This window comes from Salarias fasciatus, chromosome 1 (genome assembly GCF_902148845.1).
Source record: "Salarias fasciatus chromosome 1, fSalaFa1.1, whole genome shotgun sequence".
NCBI classification, from domain to species: domain Eukaryota; kingdom Metazoa; phylum Chordata; class Actinopteri; order Blenniiformes; family Blenniidae; genus Salarias; species Salarias fasciatus.
The window spans coordinates 6,959,928-6,982,865 of NC_043745.1; the positions used below are offsets into that span (position 1 = coordinate 6,959,928).

Below are 22,938 nucleotides of genomic sequence, written 5' to 3' on the forward strand. Positions count from 1 at the left end.
TCATCCATTTTTTAATTTTCCAGCAAGCAGCCCATGCGAGAGGGTTTTTGGACAGTTTACAGCAGCCTCAGGTGTTTTCACAAATCCAGGCAGTATGTTGTCTCGAGAGAACATGTCCACTGAATTATCATGCTTTAAATACAAATAGTTTGATTTTTTTCGAAACTGGTGGACATAATTCTTCTTTTAACTCTGTACTCTTCAGAAGACTGTTTTTCTGTTAAATGTTTTAATTGTGGTGGCTCAAATTAAAATTTATGTGTAGATTGTAGTCATTTTCTGTTGTAATTGTTTGTTTTTGTGAAAATATAGATATTTTCATCAGGTATGCTCAGCGCCACAGCAAAGAAAACCTGTAAAGTTTAAATTTAAAGGTTATTATGGCATTATTTCACCGGTCCGACTCACTGGAGATAGAACTGAGCTGTTTGTAAGTGAGTCCAGAGGCCTCACCTGAGCAGAGTGGGTGTGAAATGGACAGATAAATGGAGGGCACGCAGTGTTCCTGACCTCTCAGATCCTCATATTCTGGTCCTGATGCATAAAAAGGCCTCGTATGTTTGTGTCGTTATCAAGTCTTTTGTATACAGTGCAGAACACCGAGTCCTCCAGAAGTTGGGTTGCCATCACACAGCAGCCTTTCAGCAGAGTTCACACTTGGACAAAGAGAAAACTTCACGCACCCTCATCATTATCCTCACTCGCACTTTTTTTTTCTTAACTTCACACCTGAGAATGTAAACAAAACCGATGCTGAAGAACTGCTTTGGCACATCTTCTTGCTGTATGTGCTTCCCTGAACACACAGTACATGTTGGATTACTGTGGCCTGAGCCTCACCTGCTGAGATCACAGATTCCTCCGTCACACACGTCAGCTATGAACCATGCGGATTGGAACACGTGCTGTGTTTGGTTTACTTATGGCTCTTTCAACTATGTTGGATTTGAACCATAGTGCACCAGAGTTTAAAGGAAAGCTCATTTAAAGGACTAGGTCCATGTGTTTGTTGACCAGGGTGTTTTAAGACACACACACCCGATTCTTCATCCATCTTCCCAGTGTGATGCCAGTCTGTCTGCTGCAGTGTTTTCCACCGTCACTCTGTGCTGTTGGTTTTTCTTACATTGCATTTAAACGAAATGACATAAGAACTCCACACAGAGTCGCTGGTGCCGATGAATTTGCCAGATAGAAATATTCCTGAGACGTGCAGCAGCAGCTCTCTTTGTATTCATGTGTAATGATTTGTACAGACGCCCTTAATGCATTAAATCTGACAAACCCGGTATCTTCTTGAATATCTTGGATATTACTGAATCCATCGACTTGTCATTTACATGCTAAAGGAATTTCTAACTGGAGGGAAACTACAACCTTTTCAATCCCCGCTATCTGTTTGAGAGGAGCTCTTTAAGTCGCTGCTCCCAGCGAGGTGCTTCTCACCTCCTCCGTCCTCACTGGAAGAAGCCAGCGGCGTCCAATTACAGTGACTGGGAAGATGTTAATGAGGCAAAGGCAATGGTTATGATTAGCATTCACGTAAACAGCTGGGAAATCGCTGTTCCAGCTTGGAAAATTTACATGAACCCCGCTGAACAGTGGTGGACACTGTCACACTCACCAGCATCTGTCTGGAATAAAAGCAGGCCCGCTGTAGTTTAAAAACCTTCTTACTTTGACCTAAAAAATAAAAAAAAGCATTAATTTGTGTAACGTCAGTAAGGCTTTTGGCCTCTCCTCTGATCTTCACCACTTCCTAAAAGAGCAGCTTTTACAGTTTCTGGAGAAAAATTTGATTTCAAAACTGAAAGTGAGTTTTAAGCCTCTTTGGGGGAGTTATTGAAAGTCCTGAGTTGCTGTTGCTGCTGTTGCCGCCTCCCTTTACTCCACAATGCTTTCAAGTGGAAACAGAGAACCTCTGTTGCATTTAGTGTGTCCGTTTACGTGTGAACGATGCTCTGAGCCACTCATATGACAACTTTTTGAAAATTGCTGCCAAGGTGGAACTTTGTGAAAACGCCCAGACTCTGTTGTCGTGTAAATGGGGGAAAACACGACAGTTTGAACTCAATCAATCAATCAATTTATTTTTGTACATCCCAGTATCACAACAACAGTTGCCTCAGAGGGCTTCAAGATGTTACATTGGTTGGTAAAAATAAAAACAGTGAATAAGCATAATGTTAATATGTCAAATTCACAGTAACGAGACAAAACGAAGCAACCACCACCTTAGACCCTCACATCCGGCAAGAAAAAACTCCAAAAACCCAGTGGGAAAAGAAGAAATCTTGGTGAGAACCACAGTATGGAGGGATCCCTCTCCCAGGGACGGACAGCTTTGGCAACAGCTAGAATGAGACAATAAGAAGTAAAGCCTAGGACTATGTTGAGTACAGTCCGTTGGATGGTCCAAACTGGAATTGCTTCATGCGTGCCATGGCCGTAGTAATTAGTTCTGAACATGTGTGGTGAACTGGACTTTTTCCTCCAGAGCGTCATGACTCCCCGTCCAGATTCTCCCGGACTCGGTAGTTTTAGAGTCGACAGTTACTGTAATAGCTTGGTTGTCTGTCTGGAAGTGTTTTTTCTCCAACACTGAGGAAGTGTTTGCAACGTTTCTATGATAGAATATTACAAGTGTACAACAGTTCCCGGTCTCCTCTTTAAAGTTTCCTCTTCATGCTGTGACAGATGGGACCTCTGGGTGGACTGGACGCTGGCATTTTCACCCCTCTGACTCTCAGAAACGGTACATTTCCTCTTGAAGCGTCACTCTGTAAACTGTTCTCAGTAGTGATGGGACTTGCACTGCAGACTCTGAGCCAGAAGCTCATGCACTGAACGAGGCTTTTCTGCCAAGTCGGGGGCCTCTTGGCCCTGAGAAGGCAGCATGTGAGCCCTCTCATGAGACAACAGTAGTCATAAGGCATGGGCGGGAATACATAAGCTCGATGGTTACTTTGAAGCACTCTGTAATCACTGTAACACCGACTTCCACACCAGCAGATGTGTGGGTCGGTCCAGGTCCTGCAGGAGTTGAATGAATTTAGATCTCAGTGGCTGCAACAATAAATCAGGTCCAAGAATGAGTGTAGTGAGCGGCCTGAGTTGGCCCACATGTTTCAATGTTTTTCCAGTTTACAGACTGGTGTGTTGGAGAGTTATGAGTCCACAACAGCACTTCCTGTTTTCTTCTCAGTGTCGACAGTGAAGCAAGAAAGTCAGTCACATCATGTAATCACCACGAGTGCATGTTCACCTCATTAATTCTGTGGGAAGCAGAAGAAACTGAGAAAGTTTTCAAGGGATTAACCTCTCGGCTGTGTGTGGGGCTTTCTTTCAATCCTCTGGTTTTCAGTAATAGAGGATCAACATTAAGATGACTGTGTCACCAGAGGTGAAATCAGCTGTCAGATTTTTTTAATCACATTTGTTTTGGATGGTTCTTGTACTGCATGAAGGAATTTTGAAATGTTTTCCATTTTTATGGCCAATAAAAGCGATGCTGTACATCTAAAGAAGCATGACTGACTGTCTGATGACTGAACCTTTCCCCATTCAGAACTGATCATCACATTTACATTATTATTTCACCAAAACATTAGTTCGTGCAGGTGAAGGACAGACATGATGTTTACTGAGGCTCAAGATGAAGACAAACCTGAAATTACACGACACTGGAGTTTACCTGCCGCTGGCTGTCGTACCGATGTGTCATTTGACTGTAGCGGTTTCTGACTGGAGGCTTTATGAGAATCTATCAACCTGGTTTTCATGAAAGGTCGTAGTTTATGCCAGTAAACCAAACCATTAAGTTGTGGACCAAAACAACCACAGTGTCACATTGAGAGAAAATATTTTGCCCTTATACTTTCCAGCAGAAACCAATCTGGAGTCTGGAACCCTAATCTGCCTCGATTTCAGGAAAACTCGATTGAGCCAAAATGTTTCAGTCAGACAGGTAATTTTGTATCATTTCAATAATTTTGACAATGTTTTCATATATAAAGTAGATGCAACGGCAGAAGGAGGAAAAAGAAGACTGTCTTTTCTGATAGATTAATCAACCGCTCAGTTTTTTCAGAGATTCTATTCCGGTGAGACCAAACGACTCTAAACCGCTCCGATACCGCGACTCCTCTTCAAGCAGCAGATTAGAAACCAGATTCAACAAACATGGCAATTTCCTCCACCCTAAATCACTCGATCTGCTATAACTTACCGTAAATGCGGCGGCCACGGCTCTCATACCTGCTGAAACGGCCTCTTTGCCGGTAAGAAGGAATGGACTCGTTCCTGGCCTTGGTTGTCACTGCAGCTCTGGAATTCCTCTGCTGCTTTTGCTCTGCATTTAATACTAATATGCTCAGGAGACGACCACTAATCACTGATAAACCAAATGTGTATCAGTGATTAGTGTATTACTGTGACCCTGTGCGCATTCACACATGCATGTAAACATAGGAAGGACAAAGATGAAGCGCTGAACGAGGCGATACTAAAGCAGCATTAGTGGCTGAAAGGACGCGCGAGGCCGTGGTCGGCTCATTAAGGCGGCGGTAACAGCAACACCGCGTCTCGGTAAACAAGACGGTGAACCACAGCCGACCGCGCCGCCAAAACTCCCGGCAAATCCTTCACCCGCAGTCAAACAGCCAGCTAATTACATGATAAAATAAATGATGATTAATTATTGTAGTGTTCCTTTATGTCCACAGCCTCTCAGTGAGCTCTCCACGCGGCAGCAGGAGCTAATTAAATCCAATCAAAGCCAGCGACGGGATGCTGCACGGTTCACAGCCGATCAGCCAATTTTCGGAGAGGTCACGCGATGCCAGGAGTATCTCCACCAGGCAGAACCACCTTCCCATTATTTAATCTGCAATAAACATTTTAAAGACCTTCAACGAGCGGCTAAAACTAATAACGCCGCCGATCGGGCCTCCTGTGTGCGAGACGGCGGAGTTCAGGGAGAATGTGCAGACGGCTGCCAGCTTTCCACACTCTCCCTTCTGACTGCAGAAGAACCTGACCGCCACTTTCTGGATCCTGCAGAGCAGCGTGACGCTTTTGTTTGTCAAACCACCGTTTTTTTTGACGGTCATGGGTCGCTTTGTTCTCCAGGAAAAGTGTAGCATGTGTTTTACTTTTTAAATACGTGTCGGGTCTAAAAACGCAGGCAGAAACACCTCTTTATGTCTATTTCAGGATTAGCATGTGGTTTTATGGTTAAGAGCACAGTTAGGTAAAGGTCAGGATCGGCGTTGTGACGGTAGAGGAAAGGGTAAAGTGTCGGGAAGGTATTACTCCACTGGAAGAGCCACATTAACATCACCTGTGTGGGAGTAGCGCTGCTCTCTGAGGTGTTTGAAGCCTCTTAAGACTCAACTCTTATTGGCCTGACTTGCCTCATAAAGTTCAGAGTGTGTTTCCATGGACTTAAGGGGAAAATGTGGTTTTGCAGGTCAGTGAACTCATGGGTAAAAAACATGTTTTTGAGTCAAAGTGAACTTAAATGTTCAGGTCGTTGCAAGGACAGTCTGCAAACAGCAAATTACGGCATTTTTGGACCCTGATTTTTATTTAAACTTTTATATAAGTGTTTAACCTTTATTATGGATGTGATTCTTTCTAATGGGTTGACAAGTTTGGCCGGATCCATTGGCTGGCAGATAGTCTATGCTTTGACTCCCATAACAGTGTCATACTTTTTTTTTTTGTATTGATCACACTGAGGTCTGAAGTGTCGTCTCAGTTTTATTGGAAGTCTGATTTTCTGAAAATAAACCCAGCAAGAAAAGTTTGGGCACCAATAAAAAGTGTTTGGGGAAAATAATTTTTACCTCTTCCCATATTTTTCCTTTTTCAGTAAAGAATAGTGTTTTCAGCCACAAAATATCAATCATTTTAGGAGTAAAGATGAGTTGTTTTCCTTATCTTCAATTAGATACGAGTGAAACTTTACGACTGTTTCACCTCTGGATCCTTCTGACGTTTTAGAGGAAAGTTACCAGAGTACGACTGGTCTGTGGCGGCCGAGTCAGCTCTTCTTCTCTTTGTGCAGCAGAACTCGCCAACATGAGCATCCAGTCTGCTCTACATGTTAGTTTGTCCTCCTGCTGATGGCTTGCTGTTATAGTGCTCATCCTGATTCTGTGAGGAACCAAAATATCAACCCTTTGAACTGTTGTCTGTAGTGTTACTAAATACAATCAAGTTAAATAAAAAGGTGTTTTTGTTCTGCAGAAATCTGGATTAAAGAGTTACAGTGAGGGGACTAATGTTTTCTGTCAAAATTCATCTATGAGTCAGATTTTGGAATGAATGTAAATAAATTCAGCGTCGCCTAAAGGTGTTGAATACTCGCGATGTGTGCGTGTGTATTTATGTGTGTGTGTGCAAATGGTCGTTCTGATCTCAGTGGCTGAAGAATTGGCTTGACCTTATCACAGACCGGTGCTCGGCCGGAGGCTTTGAGTCACAACCGCTCAGCGTTAAGCGTCGGGAAAAACAAAAACAATGATGCTGCTGTTTATCCCCGGACCGGCTGTGACGCGACTCACAAATATGATATGACGGAAAACACACTCAATCCAAGGAGACATGTGGCACGGTTTGATAGAACACCCGGCCAAAAGGTTAGCAGCTGAAAGGAAAAACAATCAATGGCGGCATCAAAAGGGAGTGACCGTGAAGAGAGGGAGGAAGAGGAGAGATTAAAGATCCGGCATCAACTTTCAGAGTCCGGGTGTCTCGGAGCTGCGAGGTTCGCCGTTTCTGCACCGAGTGCTCAGATCGACCGGCTCCTTCAGCTCTGCCGTTCAGGAGCGCTGACGCTGTACATGTTCACCAACGAAGGAACCAGGAACATGTTTGGTCCCCGAGGGAAACTTTCCCTTCTGTACCCGTTCACTGGTGCCTGGCAGCTTCCCCCTCCTTCACATACACACTCCAACGCAGGCCTGTATCGTTCTCCTGAGACGTCAAACCAGGTTTCTCTGTACTTCTTCTACCGTGACAATGAATAGTGTCAGGATTTTCAGAAAGATGAGTGTTCCCCCGTTTCCACGGTGACAGACGGAGTGTTTTCAACAGGTTGTGTTTCCAGCACCGTTGTCACATGATTAAAAACCCAGAACTGGGAAAGTTAAACAGTATGAAGGCAGTATTAGGATTTAAGAAGATAGATCTAAATAAGCATAAATGCTCTGCGCAAGGCTGGAAATCTTTTCTCCATCTCCCAGCCGTTCGTAAAGCAGAGGGATCTGCTGCTCTGGTGTCTTTGAGAGCCGATGCTCTGAAAGTCTTTCTCACTGTTTGACACGGCTGTCCAGAAATGTGCCAGACCTCCTGCCGTGCTCGCACGCCAGGCAGTCCTCCAGAATTGCCCATTTGTACACGTCGTACTGACTCTTCTGCATTTCAATGTGATTTTGTAGGTGCCTTTGGTGGCCTCCCTCTGTGAACTCGGGACTCCATCCTGCGACGCTCCGTCTGACGCCCACTGGGAGGCCCGGAGTCGCCTTTGAAGGCCTCAGGTGTGACGCTGGTCAGCGGCGGCTCAGAGATGAAGACATGTGTGTTTCTGGCAGCTCTGCTGCTTCCCAGCATCCAAGCCGGTGAGTCAAGGTGTTATTTTATTTATATCTCGACCTGCAGTCAGAAATTACATTTGAATACCTTTAAAACACAGGTTGTCAAACATGCTTTACTTCAGAGACCACATACAGAACAAGTTCATCTTGAGCAGGCCGGACCGCTGACATAGTCCCAAAATAACCTTCTAAATTTAAACTTTAAAGTTTTATTTGTTGTGGTGCAGAATATATCTGATGAGAAAGGCTGTATTTTCACAGCAGCAAATGATTCTTTGCTAAAAAAAATGACTGCAATCTCAACATGAAGCCAAATTCAATGACACCTGGTGCAAAATACAGTGAAATGTCCACAAAACTTCTACATCTGTTGCATGATACATCTTTTCACAAACTGACACTAGATGTGAGGTCGCCAGCAGTGAGGAGGCTGGCTTCACGGCAGCTTCACCAGTGTCTCAGCTCAGGCCTCGGTGTTGTGTTTGCTGTTCCTAACAGATGTATCAAAGAATGACGTTTCCTTGAAATCTTGACCATTTGCTTGGTGGATTGGCGGAACGGATTGGAGCCTCTTCAAAGAGGCTGGTAATGACAAAAGAATCTGCCAAATTATAGCAAAAATAATTAATTTGCATACAATATGCAGAAATATATTGAAATATTTTATTGAAACACTGGTAAAAAACAGGATCTTTTAATAAACCAGTTTTCATACCATTAGTTCAGATTCTTTTTAGTTTCAGGTCTGACTACAAAATTTAAGTCAGCAACACACAAAGCTACCAATAAGTCTGTCATCTATATTTCCCCAGAACATGCCCGACCTTTAAACAAGAACTAGTGTTGACTGAATGCAGTTTTTTTCTTTTTGTTTTCATGCTTTCTACCGACATTTGTCTCGGTTATCGTTTGTTGTTTCGCGACTCTCATTACTGGTTTGTCTCATGACTCGACACGCCTGCTGTTGAACGTCAGCGGCGAAGTGCACCCAAACATTACACCTGTAACTTCTGCTCCATATGTAAACGCTGTCAGGAGCTATGATGGATTAGTCCTTGAAGCGCCCTGAACGCAGCACGTCATATCGATACCGACGCCCCGGAGTCTCCTTGACGTTGACGGAGAGCTCTTGTAACAGAAAAGGTATGCTAATGTGGACATGTGCTGTATGCGGGGTTCCAAACAGGAAACAAAAATCAAGTTTGCTCTTGACAAGAATACTTTGGCTCAACAGCTCCTGCTTTCACATCCACTTGGCTGAGATGTTTTTAATCGCTGTTGATCTGAAATGCTTTCGGACAGCCCTCATTGTGGCACTGAATTCTTTTTCTTTTTCCCTCAAAACAACAATGTGCTGTAGAGGTGACTGTCAAACGTTTCAAAGGCTTTTCCTCCCCTCTCCCCCATAAAACGGTGTTCTGTCAGTCTGAATGACTGACAAAAACAACAAACAGCAGACTCTGCTCGGCAGGTAGAGCTGAAGCTGGCAACAGCTGTCTCTCTCTTCCTCCGTGCGGCTGGATGTGTGCTCTGTCCTCTTTAAAGACCCGAGAGTTCCACATCAAATAGAAATATTGCAGAGTACAATGCTGACAAACACTCCCAAAGAGCTGGACTGACTTCATCTGTCTGGAGAGCATTACCCCAGAAACACTCCCACCACTACATCCTCAACAACTGTCTCTTGAGAATTTCAATCTAAATGAAAGCACTTTTGTTGATATAACCTGGGTTGGGAATAATGCAATTTGAAGTAATATGATTCTGTAAAGCCTCTTCTTTTATGGGGAAATTAATCCCGTCATGAAATTAATTATGCAGTGAAAATTATGGGAGGTATTTTCAATTTACTTTGTTGTAATTTAAAAATTATTATTTATATATATTACATCATAATAAATAGAAAATACCTCTGTAATGTTAACTGCATCAGAGATATATGCATTTGAACCAGGGCTCTGTTTGATGTGCAGAACCAGTCTTAGAACATTCTCACCAACATATATAAAAGTGCAATATAAACCAGGCATAATGAATGCCACGCAATATCCTAGAATGACTCTGAAATGGGCAATTTCACCATGAGAATGACCCAGAAAAGAGAGTCGACAGGATAAAGCACATGGAGGAGGTTTAATCATTTAAGTGCAGGTATTGGATGAATCAGAAAAGCCTTCAACTGTACACGGATAGCAGCAGCTGGAGCTCCTTATTGGACGTCTGCTCTGTGTCATTTTACTGTTAGTGCCGTCGGATTTACCCGTCTACTGGTCAATTTATGTTTTCGGATCATTTTACTGGCATTTTACATGTCTTCTTTGAAGTCGCGTTTATACGTGAAAATTTTCTAAACTACAATGCTAATCTGAGTCACTGAAAACACACCTTTCTCCTGAGATTTGTGGTAGTTTTTTAGTTGAGATTCGGCCATCATAACAATCCAACCATCCGTCCATATTGAAGTCTGTGTCTTTGTAAACCTTTATAGCGTGAATCTGTGTAGCACCCACTGGTGGCCCAACATGGTAACTACATCATTTTCAGCATTTCTACAGTTTCCATGTAAACAGGCATTGTGCTTAAAATTTTGCCGTGTAAACGCAAAACCAGCTTCTGGTTGAAAGAAGGAGGAGTTGGATGTGTTATTAAGCTTCAGAAATTACTGTTGTCGTAACCATGGCAACACTGCAGCAAAAAGACAGTCGAACCTGAGGAAAAAACCCGGTCCTGCCCCCTGCTCCCTCCCAGCCACTCACTCCCCAGTGGTGCGTTCAAGTAACTTGAAAACATAGAACACGATTTACCTGCAAGAAATAACACCTACAGCAAATATGCTACAAAAATAAGTATGTACATAAAAATTAAGGCGAATTAAGCGACGTTAACAGGTGCCATTGTGGGCTCCTTCTTCTTCTTTGGGGCTTTTCAGCAGCTTGCATCCCAAAGGTTGCACTACCGCCATCTGGTGGCTCCACACACCACACTGCGGATTATAAAGCACACTGTGTAATTGAAAAATTTAAAGTATTCTAAGTGAAAAATGTGGTAGTTTTACTTGAAACGTTGTGTAAATGGGGATAAAGTGTTACGAGTGTGATATGCAGACAATATGAATGAATTTAATTTATTTCAGATATGCAAGAAAAAACAGAAGAGAAATGATGTGAACAGCAGAGACGAGTCATTCAAGGACTCCCAACACAAATACACACACACACACACACACACACACACACACACGCACACACATGCAGACAGTCACCGCCATGGGTTTGAATGCATGATAAAAACATATGCATATAAAAATACTTGACACAGACGCGCGGTTGCGCGCTGAAGCCTCGTGTATCTTATGGGAAAGCAGTCTTCACCTCCTGGCTGCCGTACAAACAGGCATCAAGCCAAGCAAGGCCACAGCCCATCCTGCCCCTGCTCAGCGCAGTGTGTGTCTTCCCGTGTGTGTGTGTATTGTGTTAGACCGCTTCAGGCGTTCAGAAAAGTTCTCCGACTTTAAACTGAACACATATCTCCACTTTCCCCAGCATTTCTTTCTCCCTGCCTCTTTTTATTACAGCCTCTAATCACAGCCACAAGAGCTTCTCAATCAGATCGACGTTTTATTGAAGGCTGGGCGCCGCGGCTGCATATCAATGAGGAGCTCAAACACAAAGGGGTTCTGTGACATCATTATTAAAAACCATAAGTGGAAGTAATACGAGATGCTTCCGTTTAATGGGCAGTTTGCTTCCCGTCAGGCAAACACTGGCTTCTGCTGCTTCGGATAGATTAAATTTCTTTATTTCTTTTATGGGTTTAGGAAATTGACTCACCTTTTCTGCTCTTAAACTGGTTTGTTTGAGCTCCCTATGCAATTCATAGTATTACAGTCGATTCATCCATCCATCCATTTCTGTCCTCCACCTTCTTCCAGCTTATTTAATCGGAAGTCATTCCAACCAAGCAGAGAGAATCTCTGCAGAGTGTCCTGGTTCGACCTCCAGGCCATAAATCAGCTGGTGGACTTCTGCTGAGAGACAATCAGGAATCATCCTGATACCTGCTCCACCTTAACTGGGAGGAGTAACAGGTCTGCTCTGAGACTGATAAACTCCTCATGCTGTCCTGAAGAGGGAAACCTGCCACCTTCCCCTTAAAAATCTTTTCCACTGATCTTATTTTTCAGTTAGGATCTGAAGCGATCAGACCTGAGAAGAAGCTGAAGCACGACTTGGTCATGAGCGTCAAGAAAGAAAACCATGTCCAAGTTCAGCTCAGGTCGAAGCAATCTGTTAAACGCTCATCGTCAGGAATATGCAATGCAAGAAGAAGCATGTGATCCACTGCAGCAAAGATTCCCCAGTCAGTGACACCATTAAGATATCTGATCTATATCTGAGTGAGTCTAGACAAACATTATGGGCTTGACCTCACACCGTTACTGAGGGGTTAATGCATCTTCACACTATGGTGGAAAGTTCCTCTGTCCATACTTCATAAAGCCTTAAGTGCACATCATTGGTTTTTCACCCTCTCCATGTGCAAGATGTAGGATAAAATCAATAACCTCCGTATCCAGGACTTCATGTCTCTGTCACTGCAGCAACCTTTAACCAACATTTTCAAGTAAAAAAGGAAACTCTTGTATTTTGGGTGTGTGGTTATACGTCAGCGTGCTTGGAGCCACCGAGAAAGCAACTTTTGAAAATGGTTCCTCAGGTGGAACTTTTGGAAAACACTGTTTGGAAAAGGGAAACGTTTTCTTAAGTGCTGCTTCTGTGCACCACAGCAGTGTTGGTCTCCAGAGTGTCTCCACTCCCAGTCCAGGTTCTCCTGAGACCGTAATGACCGTCCAGCTTCATCTGTAATGTTCATAACATCAATGTTTCTAACACCCAACAGCTGTGACTCACGGCCCGACATGCCAACCGCGCTGTTTTCAGCCTGCCAGCCGTTTTTGTGTAGACGAACATCGTTTTTTTGAAAAGGATGTTCGACTAGAGCAACTTTTTACAGCTTGGGGACCAGCAGTACAGCAAGATTGGTCAGAACCAATAATGGAAGCAAATATTAATGTTGACAACCCCTTACCCCTGAAATTAATTGCTTTATGGCTTTTTAGAATGAGAGGCATAAATCATCAGGAATATTCTGAGAAGCAGGAAACCGAAGTGTCTCCCAAAGATCTCCAGGTAAACGCCTGTGTCTCGATCGGTTCTTCCAATATTCTGGTCTCCGTGGGAGTCACAGTCTACCTGAGCAGGAGTCGTACCTTTATTGAGCCTTGCAGCTACTGTGTCCATAACTGCTGCAGCTGAGGCCGCCGCCTGCACGATGCTTGATTTCCCTCATTCAGTTTAATTCAATCAAACTTTTACAATCCCCCTCGAGTGGAAATGGGCCGTTTGAAAAGCAAACATCAAAATAATATCGAGGGAGAATCTGAAAAGCAAATAAGGATGATGTATAGTCAATACAGAGACAATCCTCTGAGTCACACTCATTAAGTTATGCATAAAGAGGGAAAAATATGCACCGAGCAGGTTTCGGCTCATTACCAAATGTGTTGTGACGATTGATTTCTGGTGCTTAGACGCTGTGTGCCTTCACTGCGTTCCCACTTCATTTTGTGCTCGCTTCAACACGGCCAACTCACAAAGACACTTTTTATTCAGTCAGAGCTCTAAAGACAAAGAGAGGTTTCACTGACGTGATGTAGAAACTGGCGGTGGGACGAGGTTTACAATAAAATATAATTAGGGGCTTTGTTAGTCATTAATTGCATTTTAATCCCTCCTCATTGTTTTTAATCTTAAACTGATTTTGTGAGACGAATGAATCAAAGAGGCTTGAATATGTTTACACAACAAAATCAGCTTCATCTTTATTTTTATTTTTATTTTTTTACTTTTTCTGATGTCAGCTCTCTCATAAGGCTAGGAACTAACATAGATTAGCTTAGGTAACAGACAGTGCTTGTGGCTACGTGTTAACAATGCCGTGATGCCAGAGACCTGAATTGGTTTGATAAAATGAAAATGCATATTTTGCTCACTGGTGTTTACAAGACAGTGTTTCTCATGAACACTGGGAGTCATGTTACTCTGCAGGTCACCACTTCTTATTCTCTACTTGTGTCTGTGCAGAAGAACTATCTACCACAGCCATGATGTGCAGAAGCAACAATTCAGAAAACTCGTTTTCCCCATGTTTCGATGGAGTTGGAGTGTTTTCAGAAAGTTACGTTTTCCGTCACTCCGAGCGCCACTGGTCTTTAAACAGACACTCAAAACTCAACAAAAGTTTTCAGTTTTCACTTGAAAACATGTGAAGGTGTGAACAGGGCCTGGATCTCTGTCTTGGCCCAGTATCAGAAATGGAGACAGCATTCAGCATTTACTTCTCCATGAATGCAGGAACATTATCCGGCTGCAGTGTGATGGGTGTGTCGGGAACTGAAAGGAATCTGTAACAAACGCTACACAGCACGGTTAAATGCACCCATTTTTGAAGTTATTTTTTTCTGTAATCACTTCATCAAAATGAATGCGTTAAAATCCCACAAAACTTGTTTTCAATAGAAACAAAGTGCACAGACAGGGTGTGATTGAGTAAATTAACACAGGAGTTCAGGCCTTATACAATCGATCGCATTTGCTGACATTCACTACTTACAGGCTTTCCCTTTAAAGGTATAAGTAATTTCAAATAGCCTGCAGCTGTTACACCTGCTATCGTTGTGTTTTTGCACTATTGCTTATTTTCCAAGTTTACTTCTTAACAGCAGCAATAAAGCCGCCGTGTGGCTGCTTTCTTACTGTGAACGCTGTAAACTCAATTGGAAACTTTCCCAGTTGCAGGAACACAACAGATCCTTTTGGACATTATCATTTCCACAATAATTCCTTATGTGATGCTCGGTACCGGACTCATATCTTGACTGGTTCATTGTCCATACATAGCGTGTAGCAGTGGTGTGATACGGATCGGCTGTGCGTCTCTGTTTGGAAAACTTCCCGTGTTCACAGCGTAAACAGAACAATCTCCAGACAATAATGCAACAGGTTTCTTTAAGAGACGTTTGTTATGTTACAAATACAAGTGTTCTCCCGCCCTGGCCTGTAATTAGAGTTGTGAAGAATGCTTTGAAGTCTTTATTGTGGGTGATTTGTTTTCCATGCTGCAGTTCTCCCCACCTCACCTGGGCTGCTGCTTTTCTGATGAGGTTCAGGCACAGTTCATTGTGTTGTTAGATTAAGAAAATAGTTCCTCGCAGAGCAAAGCGGCCCATTCAGCAGTTTTTTTTTTTTTTTGCTCCCAGCGGCCAAACACTTGGTAGGAACAGACCTCTGAGGACTGACTTCAGACGCTTACTCAGAAACGTGTGTGCGCGCGAACAGCTGCTGAGGATGGAGTTTCTTGCTCACTGCTGTAAATGTAAGCATTTCTGTTTTATGTCTTTGTCCTTCGGTTATTGCAGAAGGTGGAAGCTCAGTCACGACTGATTTCATTTATTTCTTCAGATGAGAAGATGCAGAGGCGAGACTCGCCCAGCCCGCCGTCACACCTCAGGTTTCTAAAGTGATCAGGACACATCAGATCTGAGCAGTCAGCATTATGGTCGGGCGATTAGAGGAGGCGAATGGTGCTTGCTACAGTTTTGTTTTTTTCATGATCAGTCTTATTGACAATTTCCTCCCCATGAGCATGTGGTTTCTGGATTGGAACTGGCACCAACTACTCTTTCAGAACTAACAAAGCCAAACGTATCCCCTAACCTCCTCCTGATGCTTTCCTGCTGCTGACTGGGATTGTCACCAGTTCAGAAAGTCTGTTTTCCCAGTTTCCAATTTTCATAGAGGAGACAATAAGAAACGGGCAGCTCTGTTTTATTGCTGCTGTCAGGATGCAGAGGAACAAATCAAGAGGAGGATGAAACGAAGCTCACTTCCATGTAGAGTAATGTCTGACCTGCAGCAGACATGTAGCTCTATAAACCGACCCACTGTGACTGTATTTAGAGAAGCATTTTTGGGTGGGAGGTTGGACCTGTTTGACCTGCCAGCTACTCCCTATTTCCCTTCTTTCACTTATGTTTACTTGCTATATAAAGGTTTTTTCTAACCCTCCTCCAAATTGTACACTGGCTTGATTTCTGAATTGACTCCAGAAATAAAGAGTTTTCTTTAATAACAGCCAGAACACATTTTAATGAAGGACACTAAATGCCTTTGGCACTCAGTGCTGCATATTCTCCATCTAACTCTGATTATGACATGATAATTCAGTTTGCAATCTTCTAAATTTATTAGCAGAGATTGTACATTTCTCTATGTCTTTGTGTGTTTATCAACAATCCCATTGCACCTGGTCAGATTCCGGCTTCCATGAAGCTGTTCAATACCAAAATCCCACGCCCGGCGCCATGTCCTGACACATGTTCATACTGCTTTGCTCATTTAGTTATGGGTGCTGCTCTCATTGTTTCATTGTGACTTATAGTCGGTTGTTTCTAAGATGAAAAAATGGTGAAATCTTACAGTTTTATAAGGAATATCTTCAGTTTACCGCTTTACGGAGTCTTCCACTCCTTCCAGATCCCTGTGTGAAGCCTGGCTCCTCCAGCTTGGTCGGAGGGGACAGCTGGAGTGGCAGTGGCCAGTTGGAAATTGTTGACATGTTGCCCATCCCTTGTCAGCAGCATGCAGAGAGAAGCAGTCAAAGGTCACCGACCTGGAGTCGGCAGCTGGCCAGAGAAAGATTGAGGGGGACATGTGATGGCCGGGAGCTTCCCCTCACGCAGACAGAGGTCACCATCTCCCCGTCTCCAACCCTCCGCCATCATATCGCCGACCTCCTCTGCTTATTTCCACACATCTGCACTCAGTCGGAGACAATAAGGGTCTTCCTTTATCTATGATGCCAAGACGGGTCTTTCATTAATGTAATTAGAAGGGGAGGACATGGTGTCTTCGCAGGGTTTCCGTCGAACCCCTGGAGAGAGACAGCCAGAGTCTCAACAGCCAAACAGTCATCAGTCAGAGGGAGCAGAAACCAGCTGATTGCACGTCACCGCCTATCAATCTGCGTTAGCCCGCTGGGAAATTTACCCGACAGTTCAGCTCCCCGGCCACTCAATGCCATTGACGGAGCCATTAGATGGCAGGGAGATGAGGTAACCGCTGCTCGCACCCGCCGGGGAGCAGTATAGCCAAACTTTATCGGGCAGACTGGATACTTACGCCGTGTTTCGCTGGCATTCCGATCATGACAGGTTCAAACTTAATGGGCTTATCAGTCACCCTGACTCTTTGACGAGCGATCCATATCAGCTCCTGTGCTTTTTCATTCCCATTGAGGTAGTTAGAGAGTTGAGACAATTAAAGTAGGACGGGATGAGAATCAGTGGTTAGCACTGCTGATGTTTTCACCCAGTCAGATTAATTTATGGTTAAAGATGTTCTGATTGAAGTTTCTACATTGTACATCGTTTCCTCCTCCTGATTCACTTCCATTCGTTGTAATTTTCATGCATTTTTGAGCACCACGCAAAAGCTTTAACAAAAGACGTGCAAAAACTTGTTGCTTCCCCTCGAAGGTAACAAGTTAGTCTCTGAATTCTGAATGGAAAAATAATTATCTGAGTGCATCGGCACACAACAGACTCATTCAGCCTCTCTCCTCTGCCTCTCTGGCTCTAATTGTTGAATGACGGGCTGAGAAAGAACGTAATGTTCTTTTATTTGAGAGTCCAGCACAAACCTCATTTAATCCCCCCCTCGAAGTAAATCACAGTGTTTTGTACTTCAGTCCATTTTATCAAAGCAATGTTCCACTGTTAACAGACTTTGTCAAGATGGCATTAAAAGCCCGATAAAGGCTGAAGCATGTCGGACAAGGCTCCATTTATTCTAAATGCTGGAGTGCACTACATCAATTCTGTCGATTCATTCACATTACAGGAACTGTGTGTTTGTAGATACAGTGAAGGCCAGGCAGAGACAAACGGAAAAGGTGGCTCATGGGCACATTATTTTTTTCACTTTATTTCTAATGTTCGCGAAAACAGCATCTTCAGTTTATTTGCTGTTTTATCAGAGTTCTGCCTGCACTCACGCCGGATTCTGGCACTTGCTGTAGCGATAAACAACATTATTAGTTGCAGTAGTAATAAATTGTCTTTCGAAGTGCCTTTGTCCAAGTGCCACAGTATAATGCAGAAATTTTATGCAATGTGTTATCTAACGATGCAAAGGGGCAAAAGGTCTTCTGCATGGTCTAATGGCTACGATGAAAAACAGCCTGCTGTCATCACCTCGCTTCGTCTGCATCCGCCTGATTCCGCTTTCTCTCTCTCCAAGAACTCTGCCGAGTCCTAATGGTCTTACCGACGCCTTCAAGTGAAGAAAACACTGCCTTTCACTCTGGATGGAGTCTTCCTCCCACAATCCAAAGACTTGCTCGTTAGTTTGATTGTTGACTCAAATCATCCTTGGGCAGGGGCCGGTGCGTGCCAGTCTTGTGCTGTGCTCGCTCCGTGATGAGGGTACTCTGCCTTTCACACCAAGCAGCTGGAAAACTCCACCCTCGATGTACCAGGCTGCTCTACTGTCTGGTCACACTCATATAATCTCCCACAACCAAACTTCAGCGAGGAACCATGAGCTAGACTAATACCACCAACAAATAAATAGCTTTTATTCTGAGAGATGCCCTGTGCTTATCCACTTTAGATCCTGTTTACGCCAAAATGATTTCAAGTGAAAACAGAACACTTAGGTTGTGTTTTCAGTGTCCATTTACTCAACAGCGCTGCTCAAAGCCATTGAAAACGCAACTTTTTGAAAACACTCCCGTTCCGTCTGTGTGGAAACAGGAAAAAACGCCAGTTTTCTAAAATATTGCTGCTGCGCATGCACACCACCACAGCCATAGTAATAATAGTCCTTCTGTACACGTGTGAGTAAATGGACAATAACGTCTGCCTGCAGAGTGTCGTGACTCCCAGTCCAGATTCTCCTGGTCCTGGTCCTGGTTCCAGTCCAGAGTCCCTTGGACTTGGGCTAGTTTTAGAGTTGACAGTCACCCTAATAACAATCCAACTGGTTCTTCTGTCCTTATGAATGTCTGTGAACTCGCCGTTGTATTGTTCTCTGTGCTCATGTGTGTGGTTTTGTTACAAAAACGAGCAGCAGCACAAACACATGGCCTGACATGCTAACTACAGCGTTTTCAACGTTTCTGCCGTTTCCGTGTAAAAGTTCAAAATGTTGCAGTGGAAATGTGAAACTTTTATAAACTAAATTTATAAATTAGCTATCATCAAGACACATCTGGTCCACACAGACCCGGGAGCAACGTTTTTGTTTCACACATTGTGTGTTGAGATAATTAATTTTGTTGACAAAGACGACGAAAACTTAAAGCTAGGGTCGACGATCTTGGAAAACTAGCATGTAGCACGAATGTAGCTTCTCCCCAAGGCTCTGCCCAGCTCCCACCCCATTGGAGGAGCTCCCGTTGGCAGCGAACGCACTGGATGCGGAAGCGCCGCGCGCGCGCATGCGGAAGCGCCACTTGCACAGAGTTTGTGATCGCCTCCAATGTTATTAACCTTTCTGACTGCCGCACACAACGCGCATAGGAGCGCAGCGCGCCCGCTCCGCTTCGTTCTATTTTTCACGCGAGCCGCGAGCCGCGAGAGCGCCTTGGCAACGCGCACTGAACCAGGGCCAGTGCACGCCATTGAAATGTACGCGCAGGGGGCTGGTGGAACGGCGAGGGGATTTGCTTGGTTTCTTAAGAGCGGTCCGCGCCTTCCGATTGGTCAGAGTTTTTACTGTCCTTTGGCCACTACTGTTGTCAGATTTTTTCCGCACCCTTTTCCGTTCACATAATGTATTGACTTCTCCCAGAGGGCAAGGAGCATTTCACTCAGTATGACTAAAAATGCTTTTGGACAACATCGTCTACCCTAGCTTTAATAAAAACTAAATTAAAAAAAATCACATTTGAAAACAGAGACTGTGAGAAAACACAACTGACACTTAAGTCAATGAATTAAATCAAAACAAAAATGTTAGGATGACATATTAGGGCAAGATTCTCTTCTCTAACGTGGTGTCAGTTTGGTGGACAGTAGTTAGAGGAGCCTGGGATTGTGACAGGAATCCATTTGATTCTATTTGGGGTCCGTGCTGACCCAAAATGTACAACAACAAACGTTTAGAAAGGTGTCCTCATGAAGGATAGTGTGTTTTCACACATTTTCCATCTGAATGGCGCCTTATTGTACGTTTTAGTTTTGCTAAATTAAAGTCATGATTATCTGCTGTAGTGAAATGAATCTGCTTCTCGTCACACGCCTCTGACCTCACAGAGTGTTGTTCTGCTCCCTGAAGCGTGTCCGGATAAGGAGCCAGGCCTGCAGCCATGGATGCCGGGACACAGTGAAGACCATCGCGTTACCATCGGTTACGGCCGGAAAGTCCTCCTCACGACCTCCGCCACGGTCCACTCCATCGAGATTCTGAACGGAGGTACGTAGAAAAAAATCCATCAAATCTTCAAACATTTTGAAGATGTTAACTTTCTTTACAGTACTGTACAGAATAATTGATTCAGAACCTTTCAGTCTTTGCCAAATGATTATCAACAATAGGGTTTTCACATTAAATGTTCTTTACATGTGAAACAGCGCTGAGTGTCCCGTGACTCATCCTGCTCTCTCCTACATTCATTAGAAATGCGTCTGCAGCTCCACGGGGCGTCTAATCTGCTCCAGCAGCGGCGCTGGCTTCAGGCGTCGGCTCAGAGCGCCACTGACAGGGCCGTGTAATTCACATTTACTGCTAATGGCTACTTAAAATGTCAATCAAATCTGGACCACTCTCAGCCACTTTCACCAGAAACACATAAACCTTCAGTAATTGAATGTCTCTCCGACACTGGTCTTTAGGAAATCCTTTCATTTGTGTTCTGTTATGTGACATTTTTTGGTGTGAAACAAAGTGTTTGTGTGGGAAATGGTTATAATGAAAGGAAGAGAGAAGTTTGAAGATATCAGGCAGTCAAAGACAAAGAGGAGGAACACGAAGAGAAATGAAAAGGGAAGCCGTTCACGGCGTAAACACTTCTGAGCCAAGAGACAGTTAATGCACTGAGAAGAGATGCTTGAAAAACAAAAATAAAACACAACTTGAGCTCCTGGTAACGTTTCGTCAAAATGGCCAATGAGAGTTTTTTGAGGGCTGTGAGCAAAAGCATCCATCCACACTTGAACTTTAAAGCACGACTCGTGCACACTTGATCTGACATGAACTGAGAGCCGCTGTTAGAAAACTAAAGTTGCCTTTTTTACATGCCTGTGCTCCTCTTGACCTGGCAGTAAGTGGCTTCTCAGTTTCAATTACCTGGAGGCTGTTTCTCGCCCTTCCTGCTATTTTGGCATCATTTCCATGATATTTTGAAAGGCACTGGGGAGACGCTGCAGAGCTCTGTTTACTTTAGCAGAGGGATCCAGGGAGTCTCAGCAGCAGGAACAATCTCAGACCCCATTTACACAACAAGGCTTCAAGGGTTTATTTTGTGTTCCTGTTTCAGAGAAGTTTCATGGTCACACAGCAGCTTATTGAAAATGATGTCTGTTCACATGGGAACAGCAGAAACGCTGAAAACGAAGCAGACAGCAGGCCAGAATGAAACCACACACACAATATTTCCTCATGTTAAAAACTTCAGGAGTCCAACTTTCAACTGAAATTACTACTTAGACAAATCATGTGGAGTGTGTGTGTGTGTGTGTGTGTGTGTGTGTGTGTGTGTGTGTGTGTGTGTGTGTGTGTGTGTGTGTGTGTGTGTGTGTGTGTGTTAGGAATACACAGCATGGTTCAAACTCTGAGCACTTGAATACCAGACTTGAGCTTGAATACCAAACTTTTACTGATCAAGCTCACGTCATCTGTAATGCTTTTTGTTCAGCTGATGCAAAGATTCCAGTATTCAGGAGAGTCTTGTGAAGTTGAGTTCATGCGGCGTCAAGAAGCTTTATAATATGTCGACTGCAGCATTTCTTATTAATTCAAATTCTACCTGCAGCAGCAAAACCATCTGAGGGCTTTCTGCACTTGGCCTCAAAAGGTAATTATATCTGGATCAACCAAAAGTAGGATTTGGGTCTTGGCATCAGATGAGGCTGGTCCAAAGACAGAGTGGAGGCCAGCACAACACATTTTGACCCTCGTTCTCCTGGTCAGTGTTATTTTCTATCATATTGGTTATTCTGACCATTAACTTCATCCTCAGTATCATGCCAGTATCATGAATTTAACGATGGGAATCCAAAGACAATATGTCTGAACACAAAGCCCCCAGCAGCTTTACAATAAACTGATCTGTTTAAATCATTCCAGGCAATTGTTTTTAAGATTGGGAGACAGAAAACAGTCCTATGCAGATCCTGTATAAAGTGTTGTGACCTACCTAATAATGTGATCACTCCAAGGGTTTATACATGCAGCGTTATGAAAATACTCGTCATACCCTGATAGCCGGAGCCCACTGTGGCATTAGGTCTTGTGCTGGTGGAGGCCCACCTCAGCCTAAACTAAAACCTAGAGTCTAAAGTTCACGGGGGTTTTGGATCATGTTATTCTGGACTTTACTCCCGACTGGAATAAAAGACCCTCATAAGAGCAAACTGCTCGGGTGTCTGTAGGGTCTTCCAAACCTCCTGCGGTCTACGGGTGTAGTTTTGGGATTCCTCCACTAGGATCATAGGTGGCATCGCTCTACACATCATCAGACCAGGATCATACATTAAACCTGGACAGCAGACAGGCAGAAGGCACGGCCTGCTGGGACCACTGCGGTCAGTCCAGGAGAGATTATCAGCTTAGAAAGGACTCTGGGAACTCTGAGGTTTTAAAGACAGACAGTCTGGGCCTGGCTTCTCTCCACTGGATCACACCTAACCCTAGTGTGGAAGAAAACACGGTGAAGTGTACCTGTATGTTGTTATTGTAGTGTGTTTATAAGGTTTCTTGGCTGCACTGAGATCCACCAAAAGATGTAGAATGAAGTCAGAATTTATGCAGAGCATCAGATCATTGCTGTTTCTGTCAAACAATAACTGTAAGCTGTTGCCAGAGTGTTGGCTAAAAGCTGCTGAGACATTATATTCTGGCACTTGTAAATCAAATATATGGGGAAAAACTGATTTATGGGTGGTTTCTTCTGTCAAGCTTTCACCAGCTAAATCTTGGGTGTCTTAATATATCTGTTGGGTTCATGGATTCCTCGGAGTAAGCTTTGGCTGTTTGAGAAGGATGCTGTTTGGTAT

At 43.8% G+C, this 22,938-nt stretch overlaps 1 protein-coding gene across 1 annotated transcript in view; it reads left to right on the top strand.

The window, feature by feature from the left end:
* LOC115396181 (cell migration-inducing and hyaluronan-binding protein-like) overlaps positions 1 to 22,938 on the top strand; it is a 152,974-nt gene that overhangs the window by 56,237 nt on the left and 73,799 nt on the right. Inside the window, exons 2-3 of the mRNA XM_030102297.1 lie at positions 7,446 to 7,625; positions 20,000 to 20,137. Of these exons, the coding sequence (XP_029958157.1) occupies positions 7,574 to 7,625; positions 20,000 to 20,137 (190 nt within the window). The 5' untranslated portion in view covers positions 7,446 to 7,573. The remainder of the gene's footprint in view (positions 1 to 7,445; positions 7,626 to 19,999; positions 20,138 to 22,938) is intronic.